Genomic DNA, 17,314 nt, shown 5'->3' with positions numbered 1-17,314 from the left:
AGAAGTCAAGTACAAGACACAGAGTCACATAAATTGTTTTAGTATACAGTAGTTTATAACTTGGGAATGAATGGACACCTCAGGACTAGACATTACAGAACAATAGTTTGAAAAAGGAAGAAGTATGGAGATACTTAAAAGATGAAACACTCTGACCAGAGTCAATAATCATAAGGACAATATAGCCAATCAAATGTGTATAATGTCACGTGTCCCTGAATCCTACTGTTACAAAGGCACTATACGAGCGCTCAGCCCAATACAGACAGACGCAGGAGGCACACAGATAAAACAAATAAATGGTTTATTTTCTTTTTTTTTCTTCGCCTGTGAACAACGCCTTCCCCGTTCCCACAGGCACAACACAGTGCCAATAAACACAATACAAAACCAATACTTCTTCTCTTTATCTCCTCCACTTCTCTCCGGCAAGCTTTGTCTCCCTCCTCCCGATTCTGGTTCCCCGAGTGGAGTGAGGAGGCCTCTTTAATGCCACACCCGGAAGTGCTCCAGATGTTCCTCGATCAATTTCAAGCACTGCAGACCCAGGTGCCCCCTCGTGATGGCCATGGGCTCCTGCAGGGTTGAGCTTCTATGCCCCAAACCCGTGACCTTGATACAAACCAGGGTGGCTTCCTTCTCGTGTCCCAGGGGAGGTACTGTTGGTGACATGTCCATTCCCCCGGTCTTCTCCCCGAAAGGGTGTCCAGTCCGGGCAAGATCCCCAGCTGTCCATCACACGACGTGTGCATTTAAACATTTATATGGCTTGTCAGAGGGAACCAAAAAAAAAAAAAAAAGGGTGACGATAGAGGAAGTGATGTCAATTTTTGAGGCACATGTGACCATTTCTTCTAGATGCCGGAGAGTGTAACTTATAAATAACATCAACAGCTAAATCAAAAGCCATCCAGGACAACATTCCTTCCTTGACATTTCCAATTTTTACTTATCTTTTCTAAGACTGCTTATATCCAGGCTTTACTATCTATTTTATTTTCCATTATATTTTCTTCTATTTGGTATTAGTATACGTTAATAAATACCGCACTGCTTTTATATTTTCTCTACTTTGTCCGTTATCTACAGGGATTACCCAGGTATGGGTTAGATTGATACTTTCTTGCCCATAGGGTTTATCAAGACTATTGAGCTTGTTTCTCATTATCATTATCTCATTATTCATTAAGTAAGCCATTGGTTGGTTGGTAAGTGGCACATAACCAAAAGAGTTGAGCTTCTTTGTGTGTCACGAGGACCCCCACATGTTTGTGAGTGCTGATGGTAGTGAGTCCCTGTGTAGAGAATCCTATGCGGAATATGGTGGAGTGACTAGCAAATGGCACCACTCGAGACTTTGTCTGGCTAGGATTACTGTGTATAATGTGTATAGCTATGTCCTATGTCTGGACTGGACATGTGTATGTGTGTGTATCTTTGCGTTCGCTAATCTTAACATTGAGGTGCAGGTGACGAAGAACCAAATAATGAAGTCTCACAAAAATCTATGATAATATACTGTAATAAATATCCAGAAAATCTGAAAAAATCAAAAATGATAAACTAACATGTTCCTGGCATACCTTTGATTCTATTACATCAAGATTATATATAAAATGAAGATCTGTCAAAAATGCGCCACCAATAAATGGGGGTATTCATGTACACTGCACATACGTCTTCTTTGTACACCTTATGCAGTCCTTGATATGTGGCCTGAGCTCTAAAGTGGAAGGTAGAAGATTCAGTAAGATGTGGTTACACACCTGAGGTGAAATATTGTTTGTCATTTTCTATTTTGTTTTTGATGTATTTGAACAAATCTACATCCTTATATGCCAGACTGACATTTACAACCAGCGGGAGCTTTCCCGGTGGCCTAGCCTGGCATTCAGAGCAACCAGCGAAATAACCTAATGGTGAAATTATATAATTTTATTATTATACGGGACTATGAGCAGGCGTTATTGATCTGTAGTGGGCACAAATCCTTTTGGTTTAACGTTGGTTTCTGGTTGGATGGTTTCTTGTTTTTGTTCAAGTCAAGTTTTGACTTTGTGTGCGTCTCGCGCTCTGCTAGTTAAACAGGAGTGCTATGATGAGAGGTGCGCACGTCTGATGGTTTTGTGATTAAAGTGATATATGAAGATTGTTTAAAAGTTTAGAATATACTTTGAATTATATTTGGATGTTGTATGGGTTTTGGTATTTGTTACTGTGTGTTTGTTTTATTTTTGTTTCAGAATTTCATGGTGTAGCGTATGGTCACATTTTTTTATGTTTTTTTTCCTTTTCTCTCAGAGTGACTGAATAGGCTACACAAAATGTTTTATTTTATTATTTTATTAATGAAACACGTATGTGAGTGGAATGATTCTGATTTGTGCTTTTAAATGTACCGGTTGTTCTTTATTTCATGATAAGTTAGTTAATGAACGTGTCTTGTTTTTACTTTATTTTAATATTTTTAAAGTGCGTCTCTTGTGCTCCGACAGTTAAACCTTAGTGCTATGATGAGATTGTGACTGAATAAGCTACACGAAATGTTTCATAGCTTTTTGATTACTAAATGATTTCTTTAAAAAATGCTTGACAGAATTCTGTGGCACTGAGACATTTTTGAATCTTTTGTCTATTGAAGAAATTCAAAGTGATCTTTTTTGACCAACACTTCAAATGTTGTAGAAGAGTATTCAGCGTTACCATCCAGACACTGACGGCGGCTCAGCTGTGGAGATTCCAGACTCCCAGTTTAAACTGCAAGCATTATCTCTGCACTGGGGATTCCATTGACAACTACTTTTTGTGTTTCCGTGCTACATGGTAAACATATCTATGAAGTGTTGTTCCACACTTGATCACAGGATGTCTTGAGACTAATATTTAAGAGTGAAATGTAAGTGTAAAAGCTGAATCTACTGTCTCCTCATTCAGAACAAATTCCAAGACAAAATGGTGTTTTTTGAGTCTGTGCCTGTACAAGAAAACTGATGTGTATTTTGTGGCCTGGGATAGACTTGGGATTCCTGGCCTGAATAAGCTTCCCAGCCCGGCCCTGCTTATATGTGGTAGCTGTGTATTTAGTGAGTGGTGTAACCTATTCTTGCATTTTCTTTTGAGAGTTGTCACAGCTATCTACGCCTTCACTCAGCGAGCAGCGCTGTGCAAGAACAAAGTAGTTTGAACTGAGGTATTGTATTTCTGACCTGGCAAAAACAGATTGGCCATCTAGCTCTGGGAAGAGGATTACTTGTACTCTGTTTTGTTTGTTGTATTTACTCCATTTCTTGACACCCACTGCATGCCCAAACCAACCTGGAAGGGAGTCTCTCACTGAATCGCTCTTCCCAAGATATCTTCCAATTTTTTTTTCCTACACGTTTTATCTTGTCTTCATAGACAGCCTGTTAAAGCCCACTGAGGCATTCCTTTATGTGATTTAAGGTTATACAAGAAATACATTTTTGTTGTTGTTACACTCCTTGAGTTCAGCTGCCAAGGAGGAAGAAAGAAATGCAGGAGGAGTTGGATTCCTTAAACTTAAAGCAGTAAGCCATAAACGCACTTGACGAGAGAGGGGATCGACACTATACACAGTGTGTAACACTAACGGTACACCAGCCCCCCTTTCAGTTTATCACACCCTGAACTGCGTGCGCAAAAGCACCTCCTAAGCTTACTCCCAAAATGTCTTGCATAAGTGGAACATCACTGTCAATCTCTCACATAAGAAGGATACATCATCACCTAGGGTATCAAAAATGCTACACTGACTATACAAGTAGCTCACAAAGCTAACAGGAACCATTTGCAACTTACTTCATTCTTCATAGTACATACACCAAATACTAAAACGCTTACATTGCGTATTGACACAATACACTACATGTTGCATTAATAAATAGTCAACGGACTTTATTCACTTTACCCAATATTTTCTTCAACAGATCACAGCAATACATACAATGTATATTGATATTTTGTCTCTATATATATAAAATCCAACGTCTGTCTGTCTGTATGTCTGTCCGCTTTTCATGAGAGAACTACTTAACGGATTTAATTTGGGTTTTTTTCTATAATTTACTTGAACATTCCGGTTGATTTTGTCACTTCTCTCATCACGTTAAGTATCACTGATTTATTTGTGCAAATCTGAGAGAGACAGAGCGGGGCCCTACTCACTTGTACGCCTGCTTCGGGGCATTTCCTTACCTCTGTGTAACTAGCAAAAGAGAGAACTACTTAATAGATTTAACTTGGGTTTTTTCTATAATTTGCTTGAACATTCCAGTTTATTTTGCAACTTCTCTCAAAAAATCATAGTTCGCTTGCAGTAGCGATATATTCGCACTAATCCGAGAGAGAGGCTGTGGGCCGAGGGTAGAAGAAAGCTTGACGTCTGGAGTCGGGGGCCAGGCAGGGCCCTCCTTGCTGTCCTGTTTCACTACTACGTGGGCGGAGCCGCGAGGGACGGCTAGTACACTATATACGAACATATACTGACAACTGTAACAGAATTATAGCAGCAAAAAATATCAAGAAGGTTGTGAATTTGTGTGTTTTATGACATACACTTCCTGCCAAGCAGCATCTATGCATAAGCAAAAGTCCGATTCACACTCCAATGTAATGTGGAACTGAAAGGCTCATGACACACATTAGTCTCCTCACAACACAGAGAAATCTCTTCACTGATAGGTTTTATTAAACACACATTTATATTCAATTTTTTTTACATGTAATTTCATGGTCAAAACTGCTTAATCCAATTCCTGGGTCAAGGAGTATTTCCTCTAGGGGTTGCTTGCTCCCTGGTTGGAATAAGTTTTTTTGTAATTGCGGCATTTTAAGTAACCCGAAACTATATAGATATGATATTAAAAAGCAATACCTCTCCCATAGTGATACGACGGTATGAAATCACATAAGAGAAAATAACCTAGCTTTCTTTAATGACGATTTACACGGCATTACAGACAAAGGAAGCCAAATGGCAAGACAATTACCAAGGTGGGATCTTGATGTATATAGTCTGCCATTTTCGTCGCTATGCTGGAAGGATTTTCAGGACGGATGACATTATCACCCATCTGTCTGTTGGCTTTGAGGTGTTTGGCTGCTGTCCAAGTCTTTTATACTGTTTTCTTCACATGCAGGCCCTTACTTTAGGTTCCAAACAAGGCAAGGAGAGGATTCAATTTCATCTCTAACATACAGAAATAGTACAATGCCCATTTTCGTAGTTGCCCCCTTCTCTCTTGAAATGCTTGCCTAGCAGTTCTAAATGCTGAGAGCCCCTGGCCTGTACATGTGAGTGGATTTATAAAATAAGTTTTGTACAGAGCACAGTGACATTAAACTTATAATCTGATTACAAAGAGGTGTGGGTGGGAGGTGCATTTCAGTGTATGTGCCGTGTATGTGTTTTACTACATAATATAAGCATTTCAAACATTTAACTCATTGTACAGGCCACCTTAATGTAAGCATGTAAACGTCATTGCTTTTTGTAAAAAGTTCAAGTAGAACACGATTTAGTGCTACAAGTTTATTTTCTGGCTATGGCTATAAATAAATTAATAAATTGCAACCTTTCCTTGGCTGCTAAGGATAATAGGGATATTATCTGGGGGGTCTTAGAGGCCAAGGAATTATGTTTTTTAAATTACGATGTTTTTGAAGGCATTAGTTTTTGAAATACTGTCCTGTCTGTTATATTTAAATCAGGGATTCTCTCAGACTTATGTCATTACCTCATTAATCGTTAATAATTATTATTAGTTGTCTAATTATGTATTTTATGTTCATTTTATTACCTTTATGTTTTATTTTGTTTCTATGTGTAATCATGTTCTTTTATGTTTCATGTGTTTTGTGAGTAGAACCCCCATTACCTCACTGCTAAGGAAGCCCCCCCGTGAGGCTCATTACAATGCACTTTGGAGATTGTACAGTACTGGGACTTGGTCATTGTGTATTGTCTTTCAGGCAAATCTTTGTACCATGTGAAAGTTTTGGCTATTTTCCATCTTTTTTTATTCTTGTCAATAAAATCCCTCTTTTATTGTTGACTGTTCCTGTTGCCCTTTCTTATATAATTGCCATATGGCAATTCCTTTCCTTGTGGGGGATTCTTAATCTTTTTGTAATTTAGCCATTATCTTAGCACTTTCGAACCAAAGCCACATTTGGCCCAGTGTTGGCTGAAGCCAGCCAGTGGAGTATGCACTCAGGCTCTTGAAACATGAACCTTATCTGGGCAGGCTAATGAGGATTATGGCCTCCATTTTGGCTAAGTTTTTAGGGGGCTCACAACTTTTTCCGTTTCTGTGTACTGTGAAGAACAACACTGTCTTCATATAGCAACATTTATTTTTATCATGGGTGGTGCCATTGTTTGGTGTTTATGATGCAGGGTTGCCAAGCTGTTGCTAACTGGCCGGGAGTATGTAATGTGTGCTGTCATTATCATGATGGCATTATTATTATTGTTAAGGACATCTCTGGGTGCAAACTCTTTTCTGTTTGCCGACTTTGATGTATGTCTTGTATTTTGTCTTAGACTACATGAAATATTGTGGTTACTGACTCTCTTGCTATGATTCTCAATCTGTAGTTTTATCTCGCATCCTGACCATTGTTGATTTGATTTTGATTTACGCCTTGCATTTTAGCTTCAGATACAAGAAATATCCTGGTTATTGACTCTTATTTACATTTCTCCATTAACAATTGTATCTCATATCCTGACAATTATTTATTTTGAGACTTGTCCAACCAGTTGGGACTGTAATTAATATTACCGTACAATCCATCTTCCAATTCCATCTTATTTTAAGCTACTGCCGCCATTGTACAGTCAGTACAAATTGTAGCTGGAGTGACTGACCTGCAACTCCTTAGCTTGCATTCGATGATAGATTAGCTCCTCGTCTCTTCTGTCTTCTTGGGGCACAGTAATGTTGGCAAGGGCAGTCTCAAAGTCCAGAACCTTCTGCATTTGGTCCCATGTAGAAACGTTTGAGCCACCAAGTAGTACCCCCAGCTCCACCATGAAGCTGAGATAAGCAGTCAGCACCTGCAAATAATAATCGCTATATGTTAGACGAGAATATGCACAATAGCCTGGAACAGCTTGTCTCAAAAGAGAGATGGCCTTTTTTACATTGTTTTCCTTAGGTCCTGTCGTTTATATCTGTTATGTAACATGCGGTTAAATATCGATTGCCGTCATGAATGCAGCCAACAGCACACTAACATTGGCACCATCTCTTTGATTTTACCAAGGTGTTGGAAAATGGAGAGGCTGTGATGACTTATTACAGGAGCAGAATATCCTGGCAGTGGCATGCTCACATATTAAGACGCAGAATAAAATACTTTAAATCAAAGTTTCTCTCTCACATTCAACTTAAAGGAGATGCATTTGAATTCCTGAAATTTGTATGTTTTGAAAATATGTCAAGTAGTGTTTGAAAAGAAGGAAAACTGAATCTGTAGCTTGGAGCAAAGCAGGTTGTGTCTTTCTTAAACTAGTAACTTGACACCAAATGAGAATCCACCTTGACATTATTCAGTTGCTTTTCTTTGTCCACAGAAGTCAAAGGCCCACTAAAATGACTTTTCTGCTGTATAAAAATAATTGTGATTACAAAATTACGGCCAAAAGAACACTCACATTCACACCGATCAATTTTCAAACCACCTAATCCAGTTTTGATTTGCAGAGTGCTTCAGCAGTACCGCCATCTCACCTTTCTAGCCTGGTTGTCCCTACAGAGCTGTTTCTGTTCCAGTTAATCATTTTGGTTCAGCTTACACATGATGTCATTGATCATTAGTGCCTGTTTGTTAGATTTGATTAGTTAAGCACTGTACTATATGACAATACCAATCTAAAGTTTTGTAACTGCCAAGTGCTCTATTACTACAGCAAGTTAGTTTCCTACTTCACAAACGTTCAATTATGTTATTGCATTATTGCACTTTTTGCAAAAGGAAAGTCTGGAACTCTACAGTACGCTCTGTACTATTGACACACTAATTCATACAATAACCATCAATGACACATATTTATGAAATCTATTTCAAGTGACTAAAACCTCCACACAGTACCTTATATGTTTGGGAAAAAGTATTTTAACTTTGAGTCAGAACTATCTGGTGAGCAGAGCACACCTACCTTTTCATTGGCAGTTTTATTGAGGTAGTAGTTTCTAGAGGGAAGGCCCAATCCTGACTGATCTATCTGCAAGAGAAAAACAGACACCCTTCTTAGAGGAGACATGGAATATGACAAAAACATGTCTAAATTATGGCAAATTTATTTTATTATGCCAGTGTGCGGCAAGTGCAGGGACAGGTAGCAGAATGAATTGCAACCATCAATTTTTTTATGACCTGCGTAAATTTTCAATCATACTATGCAAGCACACAGTGATAAAACACAAGAAACCTTCAGGCATTCTGCCAACCTACCTGGATGATATTGCTGTTTGAGTTCTTGGAGTCTGTGCTCACATATATTGAGAAAAATGGAGACGTGTGGTAATTTGCAGAAACTCTTTGTAAGACCTCCTGAAAATTGTCTTTATTCCATGGACTAGTCACATTCCATCCACCAGTCTGAAATACAAAATGTACTTTAAGATAGTCCTCTTAGTCATACAGTATACCACACTGAGCAAGGTGTTCATTTAGAGCTCTTCATTTCAGTAAACATGTTCAACAGGAGGAAGCTGAGTGGACTCAAAGAAGGTAATTCCATGCCAGGCCAGTGGGTGGCAGGGCTCACTAAACCTATCTCTATTTTCTCTACAGACAAAAAACAGGAAAACCTGTTTGATTTCTCATATAATACATCACTTCTGGTTCAGACAAGCAGTAAGATGCCACTTCTGGCCCCCCAAGAAAGATGTCACTTCTGGCGCCGGCTCCCCAAAAAAGACACCACTTCTGGTTCCGGGCCCAAGAGTGATGTCATCCTGAGCACAACTGTGTAATTTCAATTAACCTTTGCAGCAGCTAGGTACAATATATGGGTGTCTGCCCCAAATCTTTTTGTGTGTCCTAGGCTGACTTCTTTCACAATGCAAACATGTGACATTTGTTTCTATTTTCCTCACCATTTACAGTTTAATAAAATGACATAACCAATACAGTATATGATTTTTGATAACTGAGTTACCCAGAGTGTGGTTTTAAAGGAATTTAGTTTATAACAAAAAGCTTCAAAAATACAGACTCTTGGCCCCACATATTTGTAAAAGTACTTTTAAGATACTTTGACAAGTTTCTCTTACACAAGCTAGAGCTTCTTAATGCAAAGGAGAGTTGCCTAGAAAGAGGGCCTCCATTGCTTCTTATTACATAATAAAATCTCCCTGTGGACAGACCAGTACATGTGACAATGCCACTAAAACTACTTTATACCCCACAAGGCAGGTGAAAGAAAAGAGTTGGCTAATGTCGGAATAAATCAGTAACTTGAGTTTAACCTTAGGCAATAGTCTTACCAAATAACGTGGCTTACATATTAAATAGATAAACGCAGTCCAATAATTAATAATAATATTATGATTTGCTTTTATATACTGGCACACATAGGAGTCAGAGGGTCTCCTTCTGGGCTCATATGAGGTAAGGGATACTACTCCGGGACACCAGGGAGTGATGCAGCTAACAGCATCATCCCTTTCTCCAACCACAGCTCAGAGAAGCCTGCCAATGACGGAAACTGACTCCACCCCTTCCAGTTTGGGGACTATAAAGCTGAGGTGCTCCTGGAAGGTGGCGTCTCATTTTGAAATTGGGCCAAACACGGAACAGAGCACTACACCAGTAGGACTGACCGCTTAAACGAGTTAATCTGTTACTGTGAAGGAACCACTGCATACCATGTTGTTGCTGTTTAGTGCAATTTATAATTGCTTTGCCAGCACCATTATTAAAACGGGTGACATGGTTGGCACCGCAACATTTTCTAGACTCGTGTTATACCTCACTTGACTACAATACACGCACGGCCTTTTTTTTGACAGTATGCGCCGGTACAGTACTGGCACTTCGACCGCGACAACTGGTCTACAGTTATCCACCGGAGACATGAGTCATGGGTTTCATCAGTACCTCATTAAAAACAGTCCAAAAAACTGCAGCCTCTATTGCATCCTCTTATTTGTATTGCACTTTCATCAGGTGAATGCGAATGTAGGTTTTTGCAAATGAATTTAGTTGTTACTCTAATGAGAGCCTTGTTACTGACAAGCACGGTCTCCACAATTCTCACTTCATATGATTGGTTGGCCCTCCACTCACACACTTCGATCCTGCGAGATATGTTAATAATGGCTTGTAAGAGAACGCCGATCAGACATTGACCCTCAAAGCAAAGAATGTATTAGGAAGGCTGTATTTGATGAAAACGTGCAAAAGGTTTGGAATTTTCCTTAAACCTCAATCAGATTAAGCAATTGATTGCTTTGTGGGACTACATAACAATTTTTTGTAAAATGTAGAGCTCAATATTAAGTTGCAGTTGATATTCTTCGATTTCGGAAATTCTGTGTTTGTAATTTTAAACCATCAAGAACAATATTATGCAGTATGGTACACCTGACGATTTGTCAATTTTAAATATTAAACATTATGTTTCACCACATAAACAAAACATGCAGCACTAGGAGTCTCAGCCTCCATATAATAATAATAATAACTCTCTACATTTATACTTTGCAAACTTCACGCAGAGAGAATCTGGGACTCAAACTTCTCCTAACTGTGAGGCAGCAGCTTTAACACTGAGCCACAATACCTCAACCTTGATCCAAATACAGCGTTTGTGTACCGCCATCTTTTTGTTTACAAAAAAAGCAGTGTATACACATATAGATACTGTTTATATTACATATACATATGGTAAAATAAAATACAATAAAAATTATTCAAAAAATAACAATCTGAAATTAGAAATAAAAACTAAACAAATTATAAGAGATGTTCCGTAGAGAAAGCACAAGTTTGAACAGGTAAGTTTTATTTTTTTAAAGAGGAAAATTAAATGCAGAAAACGATTATGAAGAGGTAGTGAATTACAGAGCAGAGGAACTAAAGAATGACCCTGTGGAGGAGAGGAGGACTGAGAGATGACAAAAAGGTCAGAAGATAAGAAGCAAAGTGAATGAGATGGATTGTAATTATAGAGGAGATGCTGCAAATATAAGAAGGGTCACAAAAGGAGGTGCTTTGGAAATGAACTTCAGTTAAACAGATTTAAAAACATACCTGTTTGACAAGTCATATTCTGTGTCGTTATTCTTTTCTGCTGTCTTTTTATGTATTTTAAACTATTTTGCTATGCTTTGTGCTGCATTCTTGAGCAGTGAAAGGCAAGTTATAAACAAAATGTGTTATTATTAGGTTAGGAGAGAATGAAGAGATCAGGCCATAAAGGCATGCTCTGGCACACTTAGTTTCCGTATAGAATCTATTTTATATCTCAGTGTCCATACAGTTGTATAAAATACCTTGAACACTTTAAAAACTATAGAATAAATAAATAAATAAATAGATTAATAAATGCCCTAAGATATCCCTTATCTGGAGAATAAAATGCTTCTATCAATAATTCTAAAAATACTGTTTTTTTAAAGATCTGTTCAATAAATACATTTTAAAACTATTCTGATCTATAAAACCTTAAGAATAAATTAATTAAAAGCTATCCTCCTTTATTGGGATATATAGCATCAAGCATCTATTTTATATTAGTGTAAGGCACTATATAAGATTTTTTAAAAAAAAATTTTTTTGGGGGGTTCTAGGGTTAATTTTAGGCCCCCAATATTAAATTAACAGGGTTACTTTAGGTTTAGGGCTAGTACAATATGTACAGCATGTCGAAATCCACTATCTCAACAATTTTACAAAGAAAAGATTTGTATAAGGAAGCTCCTTCCAAACAATAACCACCTTCCATTTCATTCTCCTCCTCCTCCCTTCCTGCAAGCCAAAGCTGCCAACTTAAATGGTGAGTACAGTATGAAATTGTTGTTTCTGGTACGCTAGGCACTTTTTATCTTTTCGGTTAGTACATTATAAAAATTATTGGTGTTTTTGGTAAATTATGCACATTATATAACCCATTTTTATTATGAAAAGGTTAACTAAGTGTTGCTGTGGGAGGTTCGGAATGCATTATAGGTATTTCTTGACTTACAACCAACTTGCGTTACAACCAGCCCTCGCGAACGAATTGAGTTCGTAAGTCAAAGTTTCACTGTATAATGATGGAGACACCTAAGCAGACTGGAAGCAGAATAAACTTCACTGGGAATGGCAGAAATATAAAAGCTGAATATTCTCAGTATTAAAATAAATGTGAACATCATGGTGATTGGAGTGAGCGATATGTATCATCTACAATAATATCGTAATTGTTGTTTTACAGATGTGCAAGCTGAAATTATCGAGTATGTCACTCACTTTGCAAAAAGCAATCAAAAACACTTGAGAGTCCACCCAATCAATGTCTCATGTAACCTAACAGTATAGTCTATTGCATGTACACAAAGTGACGCATACGCATGCACGGTCAGGGTGCCAGGAGTACGGAACCCCATAGATATCGTGCAAAAAAAAAATAATCTATTTGAACAAATTTTTGCGTATTACAAAGCACTTTTCTTTTCCTTAATTATTTAAAACACTCGCACAGATCCCTGCTTCCTTACCCCACTCCATCCTGCCCTGACTCATGTATAAAGTATGTACAATAATAACAACAATGTTAAAGCAATAATGAAGCAGAATGGAGATGCTGTGCCCACCTGTAAATCCCAGTCATCCTATGTATACATCTGAACTAATCATGGCTGGGTGAAAACGAAAAAGAAGTCTTTTGTCAGCTATTTCAAAAACACATAGGAATTCAGAGCAGGTGAGCCTGTGCAAACTGCCATTGAAAAAGAGATCACGAGCTACTTGATGATACCAGAGGTGGACATGGATGTAAGTACACCTGAGTGGTGGAAAAGTACATTTCCCCAAATTGGGGAAGCTTGCAAAAAAGTACCTGTGCATTCCTGCTTCAAGCAGCCCTTCTGAGAGCTTTTAGCACCGGAGGAAATGTTGTAACAGGTAACTGTGCTGCTCTGAAGTCAGATGCTGTGGATACACTCTGGTGTTTCTGTCATAAAACTTGAAGTGTCCTCAATAGAATTTTACAATTGCTTTACTTTTTCTGATATCTTTGTGCAATACTGGCCAGTCATTTGTTTACAAATATTATCAAATATTATAGGTTTTTATTGTATCTTTGTGCAATATATAACAGAAATTGTTTATAAGTGCTATACTTTTTGTTTTCTGTGCAGTATTTGACAGAACTTTGGATTTTTACACTATAGTACAGTATGTTAGGTTTTTGTTCTTGTTTATATGCTGCACAATTCACCTTACAGCAGAGCAGTTTATGTTTATCCATACTATAATGTTCATGCCCTGTAGTTCAATTATGATTAGTATTTTATTCCCTTTGGATTCATATCTTCTATAGGATAAGTGCCTGTTTAAAATGTTCTCTTTGGAATAGTTTTGTTGGTCTTTGTGTAAATCCTGCAGCCACTTTGAAATGGTTTACTCATAATTCCACTGTCTGATCTCACATACCTTGACTGGTGATTTTATATTTTTGTGTTACTTTATCTCTGTTTTAAGTAAATAAATAAGACCTGTTTTCCTTAACTGTTGCTTCCATTAATCTCATTATTAAACTACAATTAATATCCTATTAGTAAGACCAAGCTAGATCAGTATGACTTTCAACAAACACACTTTTAAAGGATGCAAAATATCGTCTAATTGCCATTATCATCAAAGTCCCAGAAAATATCAAGATATAATTTTTTGCGAAAATCGCACAACCCTATATGGTGATACATAATTGAGCCATAATCAGGTCAGGTACTAATCTCTGAAGCACACCTTGGGCAACTAATGAACAGTGAAAAGCACAGTTTTTCAACCGAATAAATTGAAATCTGTTAGTCAAGTATGTCTGCAACCATGAATAAGCGATATCAGTAACACTTAAAGAAGAGAGGCATTTAAAAGTAGTCTGAATGGTGAACTGGGATCTGGAAGGATAAAATTGCCTAGTAGTCCAGAATCAGCTGCGTTTAGTTAACCAAGGCTGTTTCTTTGCCATTTTATAATGGATACCAGATTGAAAAGATTCAGAATATTTATTAGAGTTCATATGGTCCTGAACTACCACAGTATCACGGTGAGGTCTGCGTTCAGATACGTATTAAGCCAGAGAGCAATTCATTCCAACTGCAGATTTACCTCGTTAATAAGTCTAATCAGAGGCAAGGCTCCCAGGTCTTCTATCTTCTGTTCATTCATGCAGGCCTGAAAATACCTTTGGGCTTTGCGCTCTGCCTCACTTGTTCCATTCATAGTTGTATTCTCTGCCAAGAATGAAGAAGCATGTTACAGGTAAGGCTGGAGCTCAATCACATTTACCTCTTAATGCTTGTCACTAAGGTCCTATCCTGTGAGCACTTCGAGTTAGTGACAAAAGTGCTACAAGCTGCAAATGTAAATAATAATAATTATTATTATAATTAAATCTTCCTCTAATTTAAAAAAAATACATCTCAAATTTTTAAACTTTTATAACCACTTTTTCTTTCTTTCCTTCTAATGAGGTAAAACCCACAATACTTACTTAACACTGAGAAGCGGTCCTATTTAAAGGAGTGACATGTCATAGGAGTGACATACAAAGAAGCAAAACCTCAGATATAAATTTCAAAGGAGTGACAACCATCCAACCAGCCATCCAAGTGGTAGGTGAGGCGACAAAGATTTTTTTGGCAAGTGTACTTTCAGTTGTGTGTGGTAGGTGACTCATTATGTCACTCCAATAACTTGTCACTTCTCTAACACAGTATTTATGTCACTCCTATGAAGTGTCACTCCTTCGTTATAGACCCCTGAGAAGGGACAGTCAATTGAGTAGTTCACCCACAATTCAAAATTTAGGAGTAATATTTGTACCTTAATAAACTGTCTATCATTGTAAGGAAAAACATTTGTACTAAACTTGAAAAAATGATGATCATGAAATAAAAAATAATATGGAAAAGCATAGCAATATACTGTAGATAAAGGAGTCATTAAATGGTGAAAAAATGCAGAATTTCAAATGCAATTTTATCTCCTTGTTTTTAAAATGTAGCTATACAAGGTGGTGCAGGGAAATGGGAAATTTTTAATTGATATTCAATGCATAAATAAACACATTACAAAATACATCTAATGATGAAATATATTGTATAGGATATGCAATTAATGATGGTAATCAATATTCATTCGATATTCATTTTATGTTTTGAAAGAAACATCATGAAGGTGTTGTCCATTTCTCCGTACACATTCTGACAGCCTGCGGTGGGTTGGCACCCTGCCCAGGATTGGTTCCTGCCTTGTGCCCTGTTTTGGCTGGGATTGGCTCCAGCAGACCCCCGTGACCCTGTGTTTGGATTCAACGGGTTGGAAAATGGATGGATGGCATTCTGACAGCCTGTTGTGAAAATTCTGCATTGCTCGATGTAACATGTCAAGAGGAATGCCGCCGATTTCCTCATCAATCCTTCTTTTTAGTTCAGCAGTGGTTGCAGGACGTACAGTGGGTACGGAAAGTATTCAGACCCCCTTCAATTTTTCACTCTTTGTTATATTGCAGCCATTTGCTAATCCATCCATCCATCCTCTTCCGCTTATCCGAGGTCGGGTCACGGGGGTAGCAGCTTAAGCAGAGAGGCCCAGACTTCCCTCTCCCCGGCCACTTCTTCCAGCTCTTCCGGGAGAATCCCAAAGGCGTTCCCAGGCCAGCCGGGAGACATAGTCCCTCCAGCGTGTCCTGGGTCTTCCCCGGGGCCTCCTCCCGGTTGGACATGCCCGGAACACCTCACCAGGGAGGCGTCCAGGAGGCATGCTGATCAGATGCCCGAGCCACCTCATCTGACTCTTCTCGATGCGGAGGAGCAGCGGCTCTACTCTGAGCCCCTCCCGGATAACTGAGCTTCTCACCCTATCTTTAAGGGAAAGCCCAGACACCCTGCGGAGGAAACTCATTTCAGCCGCTTGTATTCGCGATCTCGTTCTTTCGGTCACTACCCATAGCTCATGACCATAGGTGAGGGTAGGAGCGTAGATCGACTGGTAAATTGAGAGCTTTGCCTTACGGCTCAGCTCCTTTTTCACCATGACAGACCGATGCAGAGCCCGCATCACTGCGGATGCCGCACCGATCCACCTGTCAATCTCACGATCCATTCTTCCCTCACTCGTGAACAAGACCCCGAGATACTTGAACTCCTCCACTTGGGGCAGGATCTCTCCCCAACCCTGAGAGGGCACTCCACCCTTTTCCGGCTGAGGACCATGCTCGGATTTGGAGGTGCTGATTCTCATCCCAGCCGCTTCACACTCAGCTGCGAACCGATCCAGAGAGCTGAAGATCACGGCCTGATGAAGCAAACAGGACAACATCATCTGCAAAAGCAGTGACCCAATCCTGAGTCCACCAAACGGACCCCTTCAACACCCTGGCTGTGCCTAGAAATTCTGTCCATAAAGTTATGAACAGAATCGGTGACAAAGGGCAGCCCTGGCGGAGTCCAACTCTCACTGGAAGCGGGCTCGACTTACTGCGGCAATGCGGACCAAGCTCTGACACGGTTGTACAGAGACCGAACAGCTCTTATCAGGGGTCCGGTACCCCATACTCCCGAGCACCCCCCACAGGATTCACCGAGGGACACGGTCGAATGCCTTTTCCAAGTCCACAAAACACATGTAGACTGGTTGGGCAAACTCCCATGCACCCTCAGGACTCTGCTAAGGGTGAAGAGCTGGTCCACTGTTCGCGACCAGGGCGAAAACCACACTGTTCCTCCTGAATCCGAGGTTGACTATCCGACGGACCCTCCTCTCCAGAACCCCCGAATAGACTTTTCCAGGGAGGCTGAGGAGTGTGATCCCTCTATAGTTGGAACACACCCTCCGGTCCCCCTTTTTAAAGAGGGGACCACCACCCCGGTCTGCCAATCCAGAGGCACTGTCCCGATGTCCATGCGATGTTGCAGAGGCGTGTCAACCAAGACAGTCCTACAACATCCAGAGCCTTAAGGAACTCTGGGCGTATCTCATCCACCCCGGGGCCCTGCCACCAAGGAGTTTTTTGACCACCTCAGTGACTTCAGTCCCAGAGATGGGAGAGCCCACCTCAGAGTCCCCAGGC

General features: G+C 39.4%; 1 protein-coding gene across 4 annotated transcripts in view; it reads right to left on the bottom strand.

The window, feature by feature from the left end:
- The window catches only part of ece1 (endothelin converting enzyme 1), a 336,078-nt gene that overhangs the window by 57,869 nt on the left and 260,895 nt on the right, over positions 1-17,314 (bottom strand). For all 4 annotated transcript variants that reach the window (XM_039755712.1, XM_039755711.1, XM_039755709.1 and 1 more), the window contains 4 exons: positions 14,350-14,474; positions 8,482-8,628; positions 8,186-8,251; positions 6,893-7,081 (listed from right to left, as the gene is read on the bottom strand). In XM_039755712.1, the coding sequence (XP_039611646.1) occupies positions 6,893-7,081; positions 8,186-8,251; positions 8,482-8,628; positions 14,350-14,474 (527 nt within the window). The remainder of the gene's footprint in view (positions 1-6,892; positions 7,082-8,185; positions 8,252-8,481; positions 8,629-14,349; positions 14,475-17,314) is intronic.

This window comes from Polypterus senegalus, chromosome 6 (genome assembly GCF_016835505.1).
Source record: "Polypterus senegalus isolate Bchr_013 chromosome 6, ASM1683550v1, whole genome shotgun sequence".
Lineage (NCBI taxonomy): Eukaryota > Metazoa > Chordata > Cladistia > Polypteriformes > Polypteridae > Polypterus > Polypterus senegalus.
The sequence above is the reverse complement of the archived record's forward strand: the minus strand, read 5'-3'. Positions and strand labels throughout refer to the sequence as shown.